Source organism: Phoenix dactylifera, chromosome 7 (genome assembly GCF_051530095.1).
Source record: "Phoenix dactylifera cultivar Ajwa chromosome 7, Ajwa_hap1_PhDact_Kaust_v1.1, whole genome shotgun sequence".
NCBI lineage: Eukaryota > Viridiplantae > Streptophyta > Magnoliopsida > Arecales > Arecaceae > Phoenix > Phoenix dactylifera.
This window is the reverse complement of record NC_143196.1, coordinates 31,243,264-31,260,400: the sequence shown is the minus strand read 5'-3', so window position 1 is coordinate 31,260,400 and position 17,137 is coordinate 31,243,264. Positions and strand designations below refer to the sequence as shown.

General features: G+C 42.9%; 2 protein-coding genes across 5 annotated transcripts; both read left to right on the top strand.

The window, feature by feature from the left end:
* The first annotated feature begins 887 nt into the window (after positions 1–887).
* Positions 888–7,732, top strand: LOC103705162 (ABC transporter B family member 19-like). Its single transcript, XM_088724360.2, has 10 exons — positions 888–1,903; positions 2,018–2,296; positions 2,396–2,450; positions 2,540–2,715; positions 3,497–3,661; positions 3,749–4,044; positions 4,132–4,448; positions 4,530–4,753; positions 4,889–6,805; positions 7,385–7,732. The coding sequence occupies exons 1-10, from the start codon at positions 1,229–1,231 to the stop codon at positions 7,730–7,732; spliced, it is 4,452 nt and encodes a 1,483-aa protein (XP_088580486.2). The 5' UTR covers positions 888–1,228.
* Positions 7,733–9,312: 1,580 nt separating this feature from the next.
* On the top strand, positions 9,313–14,721 carry LOC103702341 (protein CORTICAL MICROTUBULE DISORDERING 1). Of its 4 annotated transcripts, none has more exons than XM_088701659.2 (5): positions 9,313–9,390; positions 10,604–11,283; positions 11,564–11,881; positions 12,454–12,545; positions 13,740–14,721. In XM_088701659.2, exons 2-5 carry the CDS (start codon positions 10,636–10,638, stop codon positions 14,341–14,343), a joined length of 1,662 nt encoding a protein of 553 aa, XP_088557785.2. In that variant the 5' UTR covers positions 9,313–9,390; positions 10,604–10,635; the 3' UTR covers positions 14,344–14,721. The 4 variants fall into 4 exon arrangements, with proteins under 4 accessions (XP_088557785.2, XP_038983113.3, XP_088557784.2 ...); XM_039127185.3 differs by having other exon boundaries at positions 9,318–9,390; positions 10,614–11,283; XM_088701658.2 differs by having other exon boundaries at positions 9,332–9,390; positions 9,581–11,283.
* Positions 14,722–17,137: the final 2,416 nt, after the last annotated feature.

Here is a 17,137-nt window from a genome sequence, read left to right as displayed (position 1 = left end):
TTTTACTGTGTGATGATTCAAAAGACAGCATGTATGCAAACACGGTAAAAGCTGAGATGCTTTTACTCATTGCAGGTTGCTTGAGTATGATCATGCATAGAAGTTGAAGCATCCACTCAAACTGATAGTGATACAAGTTCCAATATGTCATCATAATTTTTTCTTTCCTTTTTTTTTGTTGCTTCAATTGAAGTTGTCGCCTGTTTTTATTATATTAAGTTGAAGACATATGTCGAACTACCATGGCTTAATTGACCAGTCAAGGACACTGAATGGCTTGTTTGGGTTAGGTCAGAGGGTGAGTACTAAATAAGGGGAAAAAACTATATCCAACCCTTTGTTATACCAACCTCTCTCCACTCCTGTTGCCATTTGGGAGAAGCCTCTCACCCACAATCAGCCAAGCCATTACATGCATTGAGGACAAAGAATCCACCGTACACCTTTGGGCAAAGGATTATAAGAATGCGATTAGAAATTTTTATTGTATAGAATAAGAAGTATGTAAAAAAAAGAACATAGTCTACTCATGCTAAGCATTCTTAGGGAAAAATATATGAACAGTAGAAACAACAGCTATGCATCTTGTAATTCGTCGATCTCAACTGAAAATATTGAATACTTGGGGTGACAATCACCATGTCATTTACAATTCACTCCAAAACCTGGCTTCGGTGGTGGCAGTTTGTTTCAAGTTGGTTTTATATTTGAAATTATCATAATACCTAGGAAAGAATATGGTAATTGGTAATATAGTGATCTCTATGTCCCAAAAATCAAACCATTCATTTGATAATTTCTGATCTTTATGAGCAACAGATAAACCTGCAAAAAGAAATATAATATTTGGACTAATTGAATGGTTAATACTCCTTTCTTATACACCAAATCTGCCTGGTCTTGAAATTGGGCCGGCTCAGGCCTAAATGGACACATTCCTTGATGCCACCAATGGTGCAAAACTTAAAAGAAAACGTTGTTGCAGTACCAAACCTCTGACCTTTTCCAACCGTCCACCCTCTCCGTCTCGCATTGTACCACTTGCATCCATGCGCACAAAAGAAACGATGCAACCAAAGCTCTTACACCCACTAATCTCACCCTTAGTTTTTGAAATCAACAAACGCTTTTATCAGCACTACATGGCATATGCCTTGTTTCTCCTCTGCCTTGATAGTAGCTAAATTCTTCGCCTCCCTCCCCTCTCTTCTACTCCCTTCCCTCAGCTATGGAGGACTTCTCCTTCACCGTCGACACCTCCTACTCCCGCGGCCGTTCCCATCTCCACGGCCACCACACCACCCCTGCCACCTCCATCTCCCGCAGCCCCCGGCTGCGGCGGAGGTCTCGCCGCCGCCCCTCCACCGATGACATATCATGGCAAAACTCAGTGTCATGGCAGTTCGAGTCCACCGAGTGGCGCCAGCCCGGTGGTTTCGGTGCTGCCCTCAGCCCATGGACCCCAGCATCCACCACCATCCGACCTAACCGCAGCCCGGCCATGTTCAGCCGGTCGGCGAAGGATTACTTCCTCTCAAGAACCTCCAACCCACTCTACGAGCAATCACGTCACGGTAGCAGGCTAGAGCTCCACAGCCATGTCTCGCGCGCTCGCCACCGGTCTCGGGAGTTCAGCAGGCGCAACCATGATGCGAGCACGTCTTCTATATTCACAAACTTGGGAGTCTTTCAAGGTCGAGGAGGCCGAGCCAGCACAACCGGCACCGACGCCTCCTTGGCTGGTCTCGATGAGCTGAGCATGGTCGATTACAGTGTGCCAGAGCTCATCGCTCCCCGAAATAGCCTGCACTCTGCAAGGATCGATCATTCCTTGAACCATCATCAACATCATGATGATCATTTGCATGACGTATCCTTCTCTCATGATCACGATACCGATCATATCTACGTAACACCGAGGAGGCGCCGTGATGGTGAAGTAAGTTATAGTCATGGAGATAGACATGGTCATGACCTCAGTTCGACGTATGGAGATGGACATGGGCATCACGGGTACAATATGCATGGGTATGATGATGATGGATATGGTGATGAAGATGATGATGATGATGAGGAGGAGGAGGATGATGTGAGGGTTACTCCTCCTGTGGGTCTATTTAGCTTGTTCAAATATTCGACAACGTCGGACTTGGTTCTCATTTTCTTAGGCTGCATAGGAGCTTTGATCAACGGAGGATCCCTTCCTTGGTACTCCTATTTGTTTGGAGATTTTGTCAACAAGATTGCATTGGAGTCGGTAAATGACAAGGCCCAGATGATGAAGGACGTCCAGACGGTATCAAATGCTGCGCGATTATTATCTCACCAGTACATTTCAACTATCAAATTTTTCATGCTGATCAACTTTTCTACTTTGTCGTTGGATGTGCTGTAGATTTGCCTTTATATGGGTGCACTTGCGGCATTAGTGGCGATTGGAGCATATATGGGTAAGAGAGAGCGAGAGTGGAATATATAAAGATGATAGATTGGTTGTGAAGTATACCTGGTTTTGATAAATTGAGTTTCTGGAGTGCAGAGATCACTTGTTGGAGAATGGTGGGGGAAAGGTCAGCGCAAAGGATTCGAAGAGAGTACTTAAGAGGCATACTTAGGCAGGATATTGGGTTCTTCGATACCGAAGTTAGCACTGGGGATGTGATGCATGGGATATCCAGTGATGTTGCACAGATCCAGGAAGTAATTGGGGAGAAGGTATGTCTTTTTATCCCCTTTTTTTTTTCCTTTTTTACTGATATTACAAAAGGCCGTCAGCATTTTTTTCTCTGTTTATGCCTGCCATGAATTCTTTTATTGTTATCATATAGGTGAATGAAAGTTTGATGACTAGTATACAGATCAGGTCTATGCTGTTCTTGTTTATGGTTAATTTGTAAGGTGAAAAGCTGATTTATATTTTGGATTTGTTATGTGATGGACTACTAGGGAAGGGCAATTTGCAAACATCATGACGATGAGAACATATTGCGATATAATATATGCATTTGAATAACAAAGTTTTGCGTTTTGACTTCAAAGAGGTATTGGTTTTGTTGGGATTCTTTGGCCATTGGAAGGCCGGCCGAACATACTACCAAACCTGCCTCCCAAGTTTTTTCTTTACATCGAGAGTCACGCCCCGAGAGAGCGAGGAAGATGAACTGGATTTGGGTATCTTTATGGCTTTGTGAATATGATTTTGTCTAACCTTGGAGTCCACCAAATAAATAAAGAGCTCACATTAAAAAAACTTAGCCTTGGAGGTTGTTAATTTCGATGACATAATTAATTAAGTATAGGAATGCTAGACGTACACGTGGCATGATCGACACGCCTCACCGGAAACCCTCAGCCCGAGCATGCTTGACTCTTTCTTTCTTAACATTTTTCCTCCCTTCATCTTCTAGCAACCAAATTTATCCTTAACACTGCAAAAAAAAAAATTACTAACCAAAGCATATTTCATTTCGTTGTTCACATAACCATTCGGATCTAGATGGCACATTTTGTTCATCACATTTTCACCTTCATCTGCGGCTACTTGGTGGGCTTCATTAAGGCATGGAAAGTGGCCTTCGTTGTTTTCTCCGTGACACCATTGATGATGCTCTGTGGCATTGCTTACAAGGCAGTGTATGTTGGCCTCACTGCCAAGGAAGAGGTTAGATACAACCAAATGCCCATAATTCTGTCCACAGCCAAATGCTTATCACGTCTTGCTGAAGTTTTTACGTGAATTGGCAAATAGGCTTCATATCAAAAAGCCACCAACGTAGCTCAGCAAGCAATTAGCTCGATCAGGACCGTGCTGTCGTTCGTGATGGAGGATCAAATAGCCAACAAGTATGCCAGGTGCCTCGAGAAGTCGTCTCCGATCGGGATGAAGATTGGGTTTGCCAAGGGAGCTGGAGTGGGAGTGATCTATTTAGTTACCTACTCGCAGTGGGCTCTCGCCTTCTGGTATGGGTCTCTGCTGGTTGCCAAGGGTGAGATCACTGGAGGAGCAGCCATTGCTTGCTTCTTTGCTGTCAATGTTGGCGGAAGGTGGCACCATAATTTATCTCTCTTTTTCTCTGGTGCAGAACCATATCATACTTGGATTATTTGATACTTTTGTTTTTTTTTTTACAGGGGGTTAGCTTTGTCACTATCATATTTTGCACAATTTGCACAAGGAACTGTGGCAGCAAGCAGGGTGTTTGAGATCATCGACAGGGTTCCTGAGATCGATCCCTACAGCTATGAAGGAAGGACACTCTCATCTGTTAAGGGCCGGATTGAGTTCAAAGGAATCAAGTTTGCGTACCCTTCTCGCCCTCAAGCGCCGATCCTACGGGACTTCAACCTCACCATCCCTGCATCCAAGACTGTAGCCCTGGTCGGAGCCAGTGGGGGCGGCAAATCCACCATTTTTGCTCTCATAGAGAGGTTCTATGATCCAGACCAAGGTTAGGGAGCTCAATGCTGACGTACCAGTCCATGCAAAAATCGTACCCCTTAGCCTGACGTCCATTATTATGTATTGGCAGGATCAATCTGCTTGGATGGTCATGATATAAGGACTCTTAGGCTGAAGTGGCTGAGGGAGCAGATGGGGCTGGTGGGCCAAGAGCCCATGCTCTTACCAACCTCCATACTTGAGAATGTGATGGTGGGAAAGGTGAATGCCACCAAGAAGGAAGCCATTGCTGCATGTGTGGCTGCCAATGCCCACACCTTCATCTCCGGCCTTCCGGAGGGCTATGACACCCAGGTGATGCCATATACTTGTAAAATGTACGAACATTCATGTATCTACAACTATGTAGTTATGCATGCATATGCATAATTGCTATAGCCAAATTTGACATCATGATCGGGATTCTGCTATTTGATGTTCTTCGGCTAGGTTGGTGATCGTGGAGCACAACTCTCCGGCGGCCAGAAGCAAAGAATTGCATTGGCTCGGGCAATGGTAAGGAATCCCCGGATACTCCTCCTCGACGAGCCCACAAGTGCACTGGACTCTGAGTCTGAGGCTGTAGTCCAACAAGCCATCGACCGCATATCTGTTGGTCGGACCACCATTATCATCGCCCACCGCCTAGCTACGGTCCGGAATGCCGACACCATTGTTGTCCTCGACCATGGATCTATTGTTGAATCCGGCTGCCACCGAGACCTCATGGGCCGGGCTGGGCCTTATGCCAGCCTAGTGAAGCTCGCCGCATCCAATAACATCGGGAACGATGGTGATCTTCGGCCCAATTGGCCCAACCCACAGCACAAGGCCCGTCAGACCAGCTTGGTTGACCAGTCAGAGCATGACCTCTCAGGATCCAAGTACGTGAAATCCATGCAAGTGGTAGAAGAAGAAGAGGGCAAAATAGAGGTACAATATCCAACCAAACCTTACACCACTTCAGAGCTGTGGGCCCTTCAGAGACCGGAGCTTCCACTCCTCGTCGTCGGGTTTCTTTTGGGTATAAATGCCGGCGCCATCCTCTCCATCTTCCCACTACTTCTCGGCCTGGCACTCCAACTCTACTTCGACGAGGACGGCGCCAAGATGAAGAGAGATGTGGGCTACCTGGCACTAGGCCTGGTGGGCCTGGGCCTAGCCAGCATTGTCTCCATGACTGGCCAGCAAGGCTTCTGCGGGTGGGCTGGAACCCGGCTCACGGTCAAGGTCTGCAACCTTCTTTTCCAGTCGATTCTCCGGCAGGAGCCTGGCTGGTTTGACTTCGAGGAGAACTCGGCAGGTGTATTGGTCTCGAGGCTCTCGGCGGACTGCACCGCCTTCCGGTCCATGCTCGGTGACCGCTACTCAATCCTCTTAATGGGCTTGGGCTCAGCAGCAGTTGGGCTCGGCATATCTTTCATCCTCGATTGGAGGTTAACACTTGTTGCAGTGGCCTTGACTCCCTTTACCCTAGGTGCTAGCTACTTGAGCCTGCTCATTAATGTAGGGCCCAAATTAGACAACAGCGCGTACGCACGTGCGAGCACTATTGCAGCCGGCGCCGTGTCCAACATTCGGACGGTAATGACATTCTCGGCCCAAGAAAAGATCGCGTCATCATTTGAGCAAGCCTTGTCCGAGCCCACTAGCAAGTCCATGAAGCGGTCGCAGATCATGGGCCTTGGGCTTGGGCTCTCCCAGGGGGCCATGTATGCTGCCTACACCCTGACCCTATTTGTTGGTGCATACCTGATCAAGAAGAGACTTTCGAATTTTGGCGATGTGTACAAGATATTTTTGATATTGGTCCTTAGCTCATTCGCTGTGGGCCAGCTAGCGGGCCTGGCCCCTGACACCTCTGGGGCACCAATGGCAATTGACAGGGTGTTTTCAATCGTGAAACGTAGGCCATTGATCAATGGCGATCGACAGAATGGGAGGGTGATGAAGGGGGGAAAGTTGCTTGACGTGGAGCTGAAGAGGGTGACATTCGCATACCCAACGAGGCCTTACGTGATGGTGCTGAGGGACTTCTCCATGAAGGTGAAGGCAGGGAGCACGGTGGCGGTTGTTGGCGGCAGCGGAAGCGGCAAGTCGACGGTGATATGGCTGGTGCAGCGATTCTACGATCCTGATGTTGGAAGAGTTATGGTGGGTGGGGTGGATGTGAGGGAGATGGATGTGAAGTGGCTGAGGGGAGAGTGCGCCTTAGTGGGCCAGGAGCCGGCCCTCTTTGGAGGAACAATCAGAGAGAATATTGCATTCGGGGGCCCAAAAGCTTCATGGGCTGAGATAGAGGAGGCCGCAAAGGAGGCCCATATCCACAAGTTCATAAGTGGGCTGCCCCAAGGATATGAAACTCAGGTAAGCGCCCTGCTCTCTTCCCAATTTCCTCATGTTAGATTCAATTTGGTTAAGCTTCACCAAAAAAGAAAAAAAAACTTTAATTATGCTAGTTATTCCTCGAAATACTGTACTTGGACTATGACATCCTAGGCCCATAGAATATCATTGGGCTGGTCTCTAAGTTATTTTGGCAAAAATCTCCCCGGTTTCTCTAAAACATCCCACAATTTCACAAATTTGCAAAAAACTCTAAGAACCAAAGAGATATTTCATATATTCCTAATATGTATTTCTTGTAATACTGTTTTCAGGTTTACTTACGTAAAATTTGAGGAAACTAAATTTATAAAAGTTGAGGTCCAACACTCTCATCACTAACCAATTAGATTGATATTTTCAATATACTCTTGCTTCTCTCTCCAAAGCTTGGAAAAGGAAATGCAAGGAGGGTGAGTACACACACAAACGCATATGGATAGAACAATCATCACGCAGGGACACACCTTAATCATAGCTTCCATGGGGCTTTCATACAAAGTTGAGGGAAATGAGCTTCATACCATACGATTTTCTGAATTCGAGTAAAATGTTGAACAGGTAGGGGAGAGTGGCGTCCAGCTATCGGGCGGTCAGAAGCAGAGGATAGCAATCGCACGCGCAATCCTGAAGCGATCCAGAATTCTATTGTTGGACGAGGCAACCAGTGCATTGGACGTAGAATCTGAGAAGCATGTCCAGGAGGCCTTGAAGGAGGTATCGAGACGTGCTACGACGATCATCGTCGCACATAGGCTTGCAACAATCAAAGAGGCAGACAGCATCGCTGTGGTTCGGGATGGCAAAGTCGCCGAGTTTGGAAGCCATGATGCATTACTCGCGAACCATCTCGATGGGATGTATGCTGCAATGGTTCGAGCAGAAATGGAGGCCCAAGCACTCCCCTAAGAAATCCGAAGAGCCTTTTTTATTATTACTATTATTTTGGATACCAGCAATATACAAATTGTCACCGTATCCTGTTGTGTACTTGTTCTGTTTTCTGATAACCTGCCTTGGATTTCCATAAATTCTTAGCGAGCTGTTGAAGGCATGATCATAATGTATGTTTCCTAGGGCAATCAAGTGAGATGCCAGTATGATCATGGGAGGGTTCGCTTTTTTAAAGCATTAATTGATTCTGCTCCATTTGCGCAAAAGCCTTTTATACCCCTAGAGTCAGCAGTGAGAGGACACTCATGTGAGGAATTCTAAAGGCATCAAACCAACAAATGCAAGCTTTTGTCTTCATCATCATAATTGTCTACTTTTTCTCTCTTCTTCTTCTTCTTCTTCTTGCAAAAGAAAAAAAATTAAAGCAAAATGTTAAAGGCATCAAACCAACTAATGCAAGCATTTGTCTTCATCATCATAATTGTCTTCTTTTTTTTCTCTTCTTCTAATTCTCTGTGCAAAAGAAAGAGAATTGAAGCGAAATGTTGATAAAGTATTAATAAAGGTTTAGTAAAGGAAATTATAAAAATATCGCATACTAGATATTGAGATGTGATAGATCAAGACTTAAGTTAGTTGCTCGATCAAAGATAGGAGAGACATGGCATGCTGCACCTTATTATAAAAAGATTTTTTTTTTTTCTTCGTTTGTTTTGTTCGTTTATTTTTTATCTTTTAAATTATCAAAGTATCCTTGTTGAGCATGCTGACATAGTGCAAGTTGCACTAGCATGGTATTGAAAAAAATCCAAATAGGTCACGTTCAAATCATACTAGATTGTGACAATTTGCGCAACTTGCACCTAGCCACCTCAAAAACATGTTTGAACTATCATAAGCTACTACACTTTGTACCGATTACACCAACCCAAGGCGCTTGAACTGAATTACACCACTTCATGCTGACATGACCATGCACCATATGGGATCAAATCCTGGTTTGTGCAATCTGAATGCATGCAATCCTCTCACATAGCAAGGACAGCCACAAGTCTACAAACAAGATGGCAAGAGTTAGGTGAGCTTGACAAAGTTGAACCAGACCAAACAGTTGCACCTCAAATATAATAAAAGTCCAAAAAGTCAGAGGTGGGTGATCAATTAAATCAATCCAAGCCCAAAAACTGAAAAACATATCGTGATAAGCAAATGGAAAATATTGTCTCATAATCCTAATGGGCCACATTTGGCCCATGCCAACTTAACCCACCATCTCACGAGATTACGACTGCGCACCGGTTTCCGGTGCATGGATCCATCCAAAAGAGAACCACGGCTCCCCAGTTCTCCTCTGCTCGAAAGGGACGCCCCAACCTTTTAAATTCCAAAAATACCCTCCAATCTCCATCGTTAATCTCAAAGAACGGTTGGATCCTTGCTACACGTGTCTACAGGCCCTTGAATTTGAGGGTATGTTGGTCATTTTGGTCAACTTAGGTGACCGTTGGAGAGGAAAGGGGACATTTTTGGGAATTCTCGCTTGAAAGGCACGGGGGACCGGTTGCGCTTACCTTGGCGGGTGACGGCCGAGCAAGAGAATAAGTGGGCTGAGAACGGCACATCAGAATTACCACAGCTCTCCCACATTCCTTGGCTTCGAGTTCTTCCAAAAGGTATGCTTTTTCTCGGTTTTTTTTTAAAATTTTTGGGTCAAAATAGATATAATTCTTGGTCAATGATATCCCACATTTCCTTTAACATTCATGAATTGCAGGAGTTAAGATGAAAATTTCTTTCCTCCTTTTGTTTTTCTTTGAATTTTTGATTGCTCATTGTCTTTGATATTGTGTTATGCTTACACAGAATAGGTTCCTAGTGGGAAGCTTCTTTGGTTGTATTTGAGTTAAAATGAGCCAAAATAGTTTCTTTGCTGCATTTTCCGATTGCGCTTCTCTTGGGTGTCAAGGAGGTTAATAGTCAGCAGAGATGAAGTCATTTCCTCGCATCCATGACTGGTTCTTGGGCCTGTTCGAGTTAATATTTTCGATGTTCTCTCTTTTGTTCCATTCTAGCTACTTCTAATTATACAACTATTTCTTTTCTGTTGTATCCTCTTTTATAATTAAATATTTCTGACCAGCAAGTCCCTACTTTGCCTTCAAAACTGTGAATGGGTAAAGTTCTATTTGAACTGAAGCATATCACTATTATTTATTTTTTAATTTTTTAAGTTTTAGCTCAACTGCTTCATATGATATGATTGTCTCTTGCTACTATGTCATCTTTCATTATTTATTTTCAATATTATGAATGGTTCCTAGGCCTATCTTATGCATCTCTGGTTGCTGATGTATTTGTTGCTATGCAAACAAATTAGAGATTTGCAGTCCTTTTTCATTCTTTAGTTTCTTTTGGAACGAGGAGTTTTATACTCAAAAGATGAATAATTTTCATACGTTATCCTTCAAAATTAAATGTTTCTTGTAGAAAGATATTTCTTTACCTTCAGACCCGTGAATGGTCCTTGGGCTTATCACAGCTCAAGCATCTGAAGCTCTAAGTCACTTTTTGGGGGAAAAAAAAACCCGCTTCTTGTAATGTGAACACTCGACTTAAATGCAATATCAAAGTTCAAATAGATTCTCAAGAACTTGTATGGTCTTCTGATACCTTGTACATTAGTCTGCCTCCATTTTGCAAAAGTCTGCCCGGAGAATTGTCTTTCTGTATCGAACTTTTAGGTTCATGCCAACCTTTTGACCCAATAATTATACATTTGGGGTACCTTTTTTAATCCATTTTTTCAGTGTTTCATTGCATAGCTGGAAACAATGATATTCTTGGTCTCGCCTTTATTATGACATACCGCTAATACCATGTGCTTAGACGTGGTCAGAAGGAAAAGGGAGCAGGGAGAAATGGCATCCCTTACCCCAGGAGTATTAATAAAGCTTCTCAAGAACATCAATTCTGATGTAAAAGTATGTGGAGAATACCGGTCCATTCTTCTACAAGTGATCAGCATTGTGCCTGCTATAACTGGCTCAGAGTTATGGCCAGACCATGGATTCTTCATAAAAGTTTCTGATTCTTCCCATTCCACATATGTTTCTCTGTCAAAAGATGACAATGAGCTCATCTTGACAAACAAACTGCAACTTGGACAATTTATATATGGCGACAGAATAGAGGCTGGGACCCCAGTTCCTGTCCTTATTGGGGTGCGCCCGTTGCCTGGGAGAAACCCATGTATGGGGAATCCTAAGGATCTAATGCATATGATAGTACCTCCTGATATTCCGCAAGCACAGGATAATGAAACGAACACTTTTAAATCAAGTGAGTTATCTGATGGAGAGAAGGAAAGCCCAAAACGTAGGGTGGTCATTAAAGAGGAGAAGGCTGTCGTTTCTTCTCGATACATGCAGGGTGTTTCGAGCATTAATGCAAAGAGCGCTGGCTCGGATTCTAATGCTGCTGGCGATAAAGTTAATGGAAATGCAAGTGATGTTGAGCCGCAGAAGAAGATTGTTGCTTCTAAAAGCAAGCAAGAGCTAAAATCTCAGGTATGCATGTGCTTAATTGTTCACACTGAAGTAGTATACAGAGCACAACTACCATATTTACCTCACAATAATATATCCATAACCAATAAGCTCTGCTGTCGGTAGTTTTATAGATCCTTCTGTTATAGATGACCTTGATAAATATGCGATCCCAGTTCACAACATCAAAGAATCTGTTAGTACTTTTCTTTCAGTGTTAAAAAATATTGAACAATAAGTTTGATTGTTGAAAATTGAATTTTAAGATGATCGATGATTATATTTGGTATTAGTATTACAGGTATGGCCTTCTACTACTACTACCTCTGGCTATCAGAATAACATAAAAGTGAAGCAAGAGTCCTCTGAGGGAAGTCAAAAGGAGTCCCCAACACTTCGCAATCAGAGCAATGCTGTAAAGGTGAAGCAAGAATATACTGAGGGCAGTCAAAAAGAGGCTTCAACACCTACAAAGAACTCATCAACTAAAAATACTTCCATCATAAAGCAGAGGACACCCTCCAACTTCCATTCGTCTTCTTTGAGCAATAGTAGAAGAAGAGTTGTGGATAACATGCCTTGGGACTCTCTTCCTTCCAACCTAATCAAACCTGGCAAGGTATTTGATTTGTAAAATAGGTCTTGCCCATGTCAATTCATACATGGTAGTTTCATGGATCTACAACAAAAGTAGAGTACATTGTGAATTAAAAACATTTGGCCTAGGTGGATTTCATCGAGACCGGTTGACATTTTGCACAGTTTTGTTATACATATATCCGTGTATCTATCCATCCATATATCTACACATACATAATATAAACACATACAATAACATACATAAATACATGCATGTATGTACATATGTGATTATTAATGTATGTGCAGTCTTAGCGACACATATAATACCAATTTTATTAGCAAGATTACTGAAAACCTTCTAGTGACAAGTTTCACCGTCCATTTTGTTTTTAAGTACCGATCCTCTACATATTTTGAACTTGTTACGCTGATCAAATGGCAGGACGGTTCAAACATGTAGCCATGTCTATCAAACCAATATTTGAATTGTGAGAAGGACGGTTCAAACGGTTTAAAACTCCATTTGTTTTAATTTTACACAATGCTGTTTAGTCTGCCTGAAAAGTTCTCTTTTCTTCTCTCTCACTTATTTCTTAAGTTTCTTAATAGGGAATTGTGAGAAGGAAAAATATGGCTTTTCTTGTAGCAGCTGAGGCTCAGAGAGAAGCAACTGCAGCTGCAGCTCTTGTCAAGGGCCTGAGGTGAGCATATCTTTTAGGATGTTTTTTATCCTAATTCATTATCCATTGAATTTAGATTGGGATATGTTACCAAGTCAGGTTTGTAAACCAAATCACTTACTTTGTATCTTTTACATTAGGATATAGTAGATTTTCATCCAAGCCTACGGGCCTTCTTGTTAGGCTGACCATCCTAGAAATTTCTACAGAACAATCAGAAAATGACATTTTCTGTAAATGATATTTAAAAAATGGAAATGCTAAAAGTAGATGAATATATCTCTTGGCTTCATTTAAGTAGATGAATGTAAAACATGTACAAAACTTTGTTCTCTTTGCTCTTCACATAGGCTCAATCAAGGAATAGAGAAATTTTGGAAGATTGTTCTTTTTCTGCATGACAGTAAGTTAAAAGGGCATCCCGGTGTATAAGGTTTCTGCCACAGCATGGTCTGTGAGGGTTAGATGTATGCAGCCTTAACCCGTGTGTGGAGAGCATGCTTTTGTGTTTTGAGCCTATGACACCCACTTTATAATAAAATAATATTATCGTTGCATCAAGGCTCGCAAACATTGCATGACATTAAGTTGTCAAACCAAATTTATAGGTAATGCTTCCTTCATAATGCACTTACATAGATAGCTCGAAATCTTAGCATGCACCTCCATTGTCGAAAGTTGCCTATGAAAATTGGAAGGGAATAATTGAATTATTTAGATCTTTTATTGTAGTATGTTAATTTCCAGAGAAAATTGGAAGGGAATAATTCGATCCATTTAGTCATTTTATTATAGTATGTCAATTTCCAGCACATCCACTATCTTTGCTCTGCTCATTGATTTCAAATTTGTCCCTGTGGTAATATCATTCTTATCTGTTTATGGAAATATTTTTTCTCATGCACGCTGAAAATTGCCTGGAGGTGGCATGTTATATCCAGGATACCAGATGATGCCACTTGCAATGTATGCATGAATAAGCTTTCCCCTAAATGACATCATTTACAAAACTCGCAAACATTTTTTTTACCACAATTAATGCTCATAAACTAAAGGACTTCTATTATTTATGTTGTCTGAGGCTTATATGAACATCTTCAGATCACATTAAGAAATAGACATCACTATATTTGAGCAGTGAAATTATGTGTCAAGAATAAAGTAATGTGACTTTGTACTATCTTGATTTTGCTCTGACTATTATGATTTGTTCAGCATATTTGCTGATCTACGCAAGTCTGCTACCGAGGATAATCCCCATGTCTCCCTTACAAAGTTCTTTTCACTTCACCGGCTCATAGATCATCCAAATATCGCCATACAGAAAGATAACTCCTTTCAGATGCCTAAACAAGCACCTTCAGATAAAGAGAAGCTGAGTAAAAAGAGTTCACTACCTAACAGTAGAAATGTTATAAATGCTCCAAAGTTCCCGGAGGAATCTTATGGAAATGAAAAACTAGAGTGGGCAAGAGGGGATGGTTTCAAAGAGATACAAGAAGTCAGGGATACTCTCAGAAAGGAAACACAGTCATGGTTTTTGAATTTCTTGGAAGGTGCCTTGGATACTGGATTCCATGCAGAGTCCAGAGTGAAGAAGGGCGCAAAAGATCGTGCTGGAGGGCACTCAAAGGAATCAGATGAGCGAATCGCAGTCACACTGTCACAGTTAAAGGACGCAAATGATTGGCTGGAACAGCTCCGGAATGAGGTAGGCACTGAAACAGAGACTATCGATCGGTTGAAGCAGAAGATCTATGCTTGCTTACTTGGCCATGTGGAATCAGCTGCATCAGCTCTTGAAAGCCGAAGCAATTGATATTTGCTTGCATCATGTTGGTAAAATGATGGCTTTTAGCCATTGAAACTACTAGGCTACAAATTTCAAAATGGACTGGTGGAAGAGCCTGTTAATGTAAATGGTTTCAGAACAAAACTCAGAATGAAGAAAAGTTTGTGGATCTGCTTTCCTATGTGTACATATTCTTCGGTGATCATGCTGGCCTGACATGATGTTGTCAGTATATCTCAATAGAATAGTGTACAGGAAACTCTGTTTTCTCACTCAGAACAAATAAGGAGGCCTTTGTTTGGCTCCTCAGAAGGGAGATGGTAGTATTTATATATTTCAATTATTCTTGTAAAGTTATTCTTTTCTTCATGTTCAAGAAAGTTTGTGTAATTGTTATTTTATCTATTCTTTCTTTGTTGATGAGCCTCACCTGTGCGGGCGTGTATTTAGTCCCACATCGGTTATTCGCTGGGTAGATCTTGGGTACTTATACAGGATCAAGGAACCCAAATAATACCTTCCGACTAGTCATTTTAGGTGAGGTCCTAAGTTGTTACAAATGGTATCAGAGCAGACCCGGCCCATAACCTATGTGGACTAGGGGACAATACAGCACGGATTTATTGGGGCTGACCACGGGCCAATCGTGGTGTTTGTGATTAGATTTGAACCCTTAGCCTGACGAGGACGTCAGGGCTTGAATGGAGGGAGTATGTAAGGATCCGTGCGGGCATGTGTTTAGTCCCACATCGGTTATTCGCTGGGTAGATCTTAGGTACTTATATAGGATCAAGGAACCCAAATAATACCTTCCGGCTAGCCATTTTGGGTGAGATCCTAGGTTGTTATACCTCCTCTTTGGAACTGAAAATTCTTTAAAATTAACGAACTTTCCTGGAAAACAAAAATAAACAAAAATAGGCTCACAGATATATATATATATATATATATATATATATATATATATATATATATATATATATATATATATATATATATATATATATATATATATGTGTGTGTGTGTGTGTGTACATACATACATATATATATCTGTGCGTGCATGCGTGCGTGCGTCTGTCTTGAACCCACCATCTCCTCTCCCCGAGAAGAGAGAACGAGACCTTAAAGAACCCCCGTTTGCCTCCCAATGGCCTGCACCTCTCTCTCTCTCCAAACACTTATTCCCCTTCCTCTAAGCTCCAATCTCCAAGAAGGATCCACACTCCAACTCTCACTATCCTCTCCAAGTCATCACATTCCCAAGTGTATGGATCCAAGCTCTCCACCCCGACCACCCCATCCATACCATGTTCTACTTTCCCTGCAAGGACACCCATTTGTGCTAAGATACATGCTCTCTTCTTTACACATAACAATACATCAACTCCACATGAGTTTCTACCTTCAAATCTCTTGATTTATGTTGTCAGGAAAACTTTTCCCACCCTAACGCCTAGGCAATTTCTTTGTTGGATGCATAAACTTAACATTACTTCGTTTCAAGCACCTGGACATTAGGGAGCAATAGCGTATATAGCTAACTTTTAAACTTGGGTCATGTGACTCTACTTTGTTTCTTTTCGTTCTTCTTTTCAAGTGCTGGAGCTAATAGTTCTGAAAGATTTGAATGAATGCTTGTAGGTGTCCAAAGGTGATGCGCCCCCTTCACCTTGCAAGATCAGGATGGAAAGAATGTGGATCTCTCCAAATTCAAAAAGGAGGCCAGTTGTGGTCTACTTCTACCCAACAGATGAGAACCCAGGGTGCGCTAATTAAAGAGGTAAGGTTGTGGTCTGGGTTCATCCCCATGGTACTACAAGGCCACACCAGCTCAATTAGCGATAACTATACAATATTTTGAGCTAGCATTCAATCCATCTGGGGAATAAATGTGTGAGGAATATGTACATATAATTGGGTGCGGTCTAACTCCTCCCGGTCCAACCAAATCGTTGCTAACTTAGAAACTTGACCCATTTCCATCAAAGAGATCCACATGGTAGAATGGATCATGTTTCATAAAACTTGACCCTTGCTCCATCCGACTCCGCCGCATGCCCGGAGGAACTTCGCCACTAGTACCGGCGAGGCGCCGGAGTTACTCTTCCATTTGCTTGTAGTTTCTTTAGTCTTGACTCGCTCCCAGTTAAGCGTTGGCCAACTATGGTCAATGTCGAGGCTCTGGGAGGACTTTGGGTTTGCGATCTTCTTCACCCCGAAGGGGCAGGGTGGGATACTACCCAGATTACCTAGCTATTTGGAGATCAGCTTGCGGAGAAGATTCGGTCATTGCCAGTTCCGCGATGTGCCAGCCTCGATGTGAGGGTGTAAAGCTCGACCTGCAGATCCAGGGTCAGGGTGAGCGATGTCTACAACATTCTCTAGAGCGAGCAGCACCCGAGGGTGGATTGTGCCTGGATCCGGCGCTTCGACATGTACCCGAAGGTGGGCTTATTTCTCTGAAAGGTTGCCTGGGGTTGGCTCCCGACGAGACTCGTCCTGAGTGGAAGGGGTCTAGATATTCACCCCCAGTGCCCCTTATGCCAGGTGGTTGAGTCAGTGAACCACGTCTTGCTCTGTGCCAATGCGCGAGGAGGATCTGGGTGCTTACCAGGCAGCAGAGATTGCTCAATTGCAGCTATTGGATGGATCTTTAATAGCTCGGGATATCCGGGCTCTACTCTTGCTCATGGAGCGTCTTGTACGGTGTTTTTAAGTTGAGAGCCCTCACCCCTGAGTTTCCTCAAGGTAAATTTCAATGGATGTGTACTAGATGATAGGAGAAGGAGAGGTACTTTATCATCAAAGGTTCGGAGTC

What these genes read in the sequence shown, in the direction of transcription:
- LOC103705162 (XM_088724360.2), top strand. Translation starts at nt 1,229, where the DNA reads ATGGAGGACTTCTCCTTCACCGTCGACACCTCCTACTCCCGCGGCCGT. An exon ending in GGCGATTGGAGCATATATGG is followed by an intron (nt 2,451 to 2,539) that starts GTAAGAGAGAGC and finishes TCTGGAGTGCAG; the next exon opens with AGATCACTTGTTGGAGAATG. An exon ending in CCCAAGGATATGAAACTCAG is followed by an intron (nt 6,806 to 7,384) that starts GTAAGCGCCCTG and finishes AATGTTGAACAG; the next exon opens with GTAGGGGAGAGTGGCGTCCA.
- LOC103702341 (XM_088701658.2), top strand. Translation starts at nt 10,594, where the DNA reads ATGTGCTTAGACGTGGTCAGAAGGAAAAGGGAGCAGGGAGAAATGGCA. An exon ending in AGCAAGAGCTAAAATCTCAG is followed by an intron (nt 11,284 to 11,563) that starts GTATGCATGTGC and finishes TTAGTATTACAG; the next exon opens with GTATGGCCTTCTACTACTAC. An exon ending in GCTCTTGTCAAGGGCCTGAG is followed by an intron (nt 12,546 to 13,739) that starts GTGAGCATATCT and finishes TGATTTGTTCAG; the next exon opens with CATATTTGCTGATCTACGCA.